The sequence below is a fragment of the Rosa chinensis genome, chromosome 4 (genome assembly GCF_002994745.2).
Source record: "Rosa chinensis cultivar Old Blush chromosome 4, RchiOBHm-V2, whole genome shotgun sequence".
Classification (NCBI taxonomy): Eukaryota; Viridiplantae; Streptophyta; class Magnoliopsida; order Rosales; family Rosaceae; genus Rosa; species Rosa chinensis.
Genome location: NC_037091.1, coordinates 45,624,600 through 45,627,799, shown reverse-complemented (window position 1 = coordinate 45,627,799; position 3,200 = coordinate 45,624,600). Strand labels below are relative to the sequence as shown.

Genomic DNA, 3,200 nt, shown 5'->3' with positions numbered 1-3,200 from the left:
TTTGCTGCAAATATGGTTTCTGGATCTACTTAGAAACTTTGGAGAACAAGAATGGTGAAAGGATGAAACTACCCTTCAAAATATGGCAACTGACAGCCTTCGTAACTAGGCTAACAGCTCCGAGTACTATTGTTGGGTCGGGGTCACTTTGTTGTAGTTATGGAATTTGCTGGGCTTGATGAGAGGAAGAAATTGGCAATGTTGATGGCGCATGGGGGCTGATTCTGGCCTCCTAATTTGGTTAGTTTGGTTGATTGTAGCGTGTAGTACTTGTAGAGATGACTTTAGTGGAAATCGGAGGAAGTTTGGTATTGATTGTGATTTTCCAAAGTGTGGAGTTTCGGTTGTCGATTTACGGGAATCCGACTGTTGGATATCCTTTGTTTCTATTATAGAATACTTAAATCGACGAATTTACCATTCTGATCTATTTGAAACTTGAGGTATCAAAGTTTAGAATGAGCCAAAAATCATGTACTTTTTGGATGATTTTCCAAAAAAAAAAAACTTCTAGAAATAAAATAAAAATGGCAAAGTCAATCATGGCCGATGAACACCCATAAATAAAGAACATATTGAAATTTACTAATTTAGAAAGAGATCCACATTTTGTCGATGACTTATTCACTGTTTAAAGCTTTAAAAACCAAAAAAGACAGAACTCTCGCAGTCTAGATACAGGCATACCGCACTTCACTACTTGGCCAATATACATATATAAAAACATAGAATAAAATATATATGAATTCATTTCACCAGTCCGTATTATCGATCATACAATCTTAAAAGTTTGACCATGCATGATGGAAAAGCTTCTCCAGTTTTATTACCAAAATATCAAAAGCATTTTTTCATCCAGCCAGAGCTGCCTGCTATCTATGCTTTCATGCTCCTCACAACCTTATCCCTTGATTTCAATACCTCAGAGCTGCAAGTCTCTCCTTTTTCCTCCAATATCTCAATTTTCTTGAGAAACATGTCCAGCTTACTCTTAATATTCTTGATAGCGTTTTCCACTTGTCCCTCCTCCATGGCAGAATCAGCATGACAATCATGAAACAACACAGCATCGATCTCATTTACAACCTTATCGATGAGAAACTTTACGTCGCCCAACTCCTTGATGCAAAACACACTTGCATCATGCATTGTTTGCAGTATCACTTTGTCATCATTCAAACTTTTTTCGTATTCTGCCAGCAAACCAAGAGCCCATTGATGTCCACCAATTACTGGGGCAATGGTAACAGCAATAGCTGCAGAAGCAGCTGGATTAGCCATAGCTAGCACCGCGACTGCAGAAATAACTTGGGCAGCCACTGTGGTGATGAATATCATATTCACCGCCTTCTTCCAAGCGCGAACGCTCTTCCGCTTGTTTGCCAGCTTCTCATATTCAATTTTCAGTTTATCGATCAGCCCTTGATTCTTGGCCTGCAAGCTTTGAATCTTTTCTAGTAATCTGTTTGCAGAATCGTAATGGTGTGCACTAGCCTTGAGACTCTTCAATTTCCTCGAAATCCTCACGTACTTATTTCCTCCCTCAGGATCAGTCTCCATCTCGCACTGTTGAATTACTTGTTCAATCTCAAAATGGTTGTTGCGAGCCGATTTCAGGAACTTGTCCAATACAGAGCAGAAATCCAGCATCTCCTGGCTGTTGTCGACGTACTCCTCCACCACCACCTTAAAGCTTTCTTCACTCTTAATCTTCTTCTTCTTATTCTTCCACGCACCACTCGTTATATCTTCTCTGCACACCCTGATTGCGTCCACAGTCTGCTTGTTAAATTCTGTCACATATGCTATGGCATCACTCACATAATCAGTTGAAACACCTCCATTCTGAAGGGTGCTGATGACCTTTGTGGTTCGGCTTTGGACGTCGGCGTCAAAGGATTTCAAATCTGCATCTTCCTCGCAAGCGACCTTATATGAGTTCCAGTCTGCTTCACGCCTGCAAAGGTCCTTAAGTGACATCCACGACCTGCGGATTAACTCTCTCTTTCCACCCATTATCTGTCAAACTGTCACTGAAATCCCAAAAGCAATAAGTTGAGAAAATATAAAAACCATATGCATAGACGAGACAAGTTACTGGTGGGTATGAGATACCCTCATTTACAACTATTTGAACAAAAATTTACAAGTATTTGAACCAAAATTACAACATTGAGAACAAAAAGTTACCATATTCATTTACACTATTTACATATAGTTAAACAAAAATTACAACATTGACAACGAATTTGTTCAAAAGCTTGTAAAAATGTCATAAGAGGTGTAATTACCATTATTAGAACTAAGATTACAACATTGACAATGAATTTGTTCAAAAACTTGTAAAATGTCGTAAGAGATGTAATTACCATTATTAGAACTAAGATTACACAAAGTAGGACTCAAATTACAACTTTGACAACAAAATTTGTTCTCACTTTTGTAAATGCAGGTATGAGATACCCACCACTACACTAGAATTTCCCTGCATAGACGCATAAAAAGTAGGAGAAACTAAACAAACAAAAAAAGGAGAAAGGGAACAAGAAAGCCAGTACCTGAAAATGAAAATTTAGAGAAAATTGGAGTGATCACCTTTCAGCACAGTTGAGAATAATGAAAGAACTTGAAATGCTTGTGAAGACTACAAAGTCTCTCGGCTGTATTTATAAGAGCCAAAACGGTCCCCCACTTGCTGATCGAGGAAGGTAGTGTGTTAAGAAGCTTAATTGAAAAAATAAAAATTGTATTATTGCCAAGTGTCTCGGTCAGCTTTTTTTGACCAAGAATTAATCAATATCTTGTGGAAGATTTGTCCTACAGTTGCCCAGTTGTTTACATCCAAATTAAGATGGTGGGGACTATTGGATCAAGAAGGCTTTTTCTAACGAAGAATTCATCAATATCTTGTGGAAGATTCGTCCTACAATTGCCCAGTTCTTTACGTCCAAATTAAGATGGTGGGGACTATTGGATCTGGAAGGCTGAAATCAAAATCTCCATATTGAAATCACCCAATCCAACCGCGTCCTAAGGTAATCTGCTTTATTGGTTTAGAGTTTTGCTATTGGAACCTTCAAATTTACTCACTTGACCTCTATGTTTTTTACACATTTCCAAATATGTTGTAAAACGATAGTAAAAGAATTTGAGAGGGGGAGAGTTTAGACACCAAGAATGAAGTATGAGAAATGGAGTGA

At 38.1% G+C, this 3,200-nt stretch overlaps 1 protein-coding gene across 2 annotated transcripts; it reads right to left on the bottom strand.

Moving 5' to 3' along the window:
* Positions 1-583: 583 nt before the first annotated feature.
* Positions 584-2,629, bottom strand: LOC112199972 (UPF0496 protein At4g34320). Of its 2 annotated transcripts, none has more exons than XM_024340966.2 (2): positions 2,596-2,627; positions 584-2,033 (listed from the first exon to the last, which is right to left on the bottom strand). In XM_024340966.2, exon 2 carries the CDS (start codon positions 2,014-2,016, stop codon positions 877-879), a length of 1,140 nt encoding a protein of 379 aa, XP_024196734.1. In that variant the 5' UTR covers positions 2,017-2,033; positions 2,596-2,627; the 3' UTR covers positions 584-876. The 2 variants fall into 2 exon arrangements, with proteins under 2 accessions (XP_024196734.1, XP_024196735.1); XM_024340967.2 differs by having other exon boundaries at positions 585-2,033; positions 2,559-2,629.
* Positions 2,630-3,200: the final 571 nt, after the last annotated feature.

Bases quoted from the DNA above. Each gene is read 5' to 3' on its own strand.
- LOC112199972 (XM_024340967.2), bottom strand. From the start codon at position 2,016: ATGGGTGGAAAGAGAGAGTTAATCCGCAGGTCGTGGATGTCACTTAAG.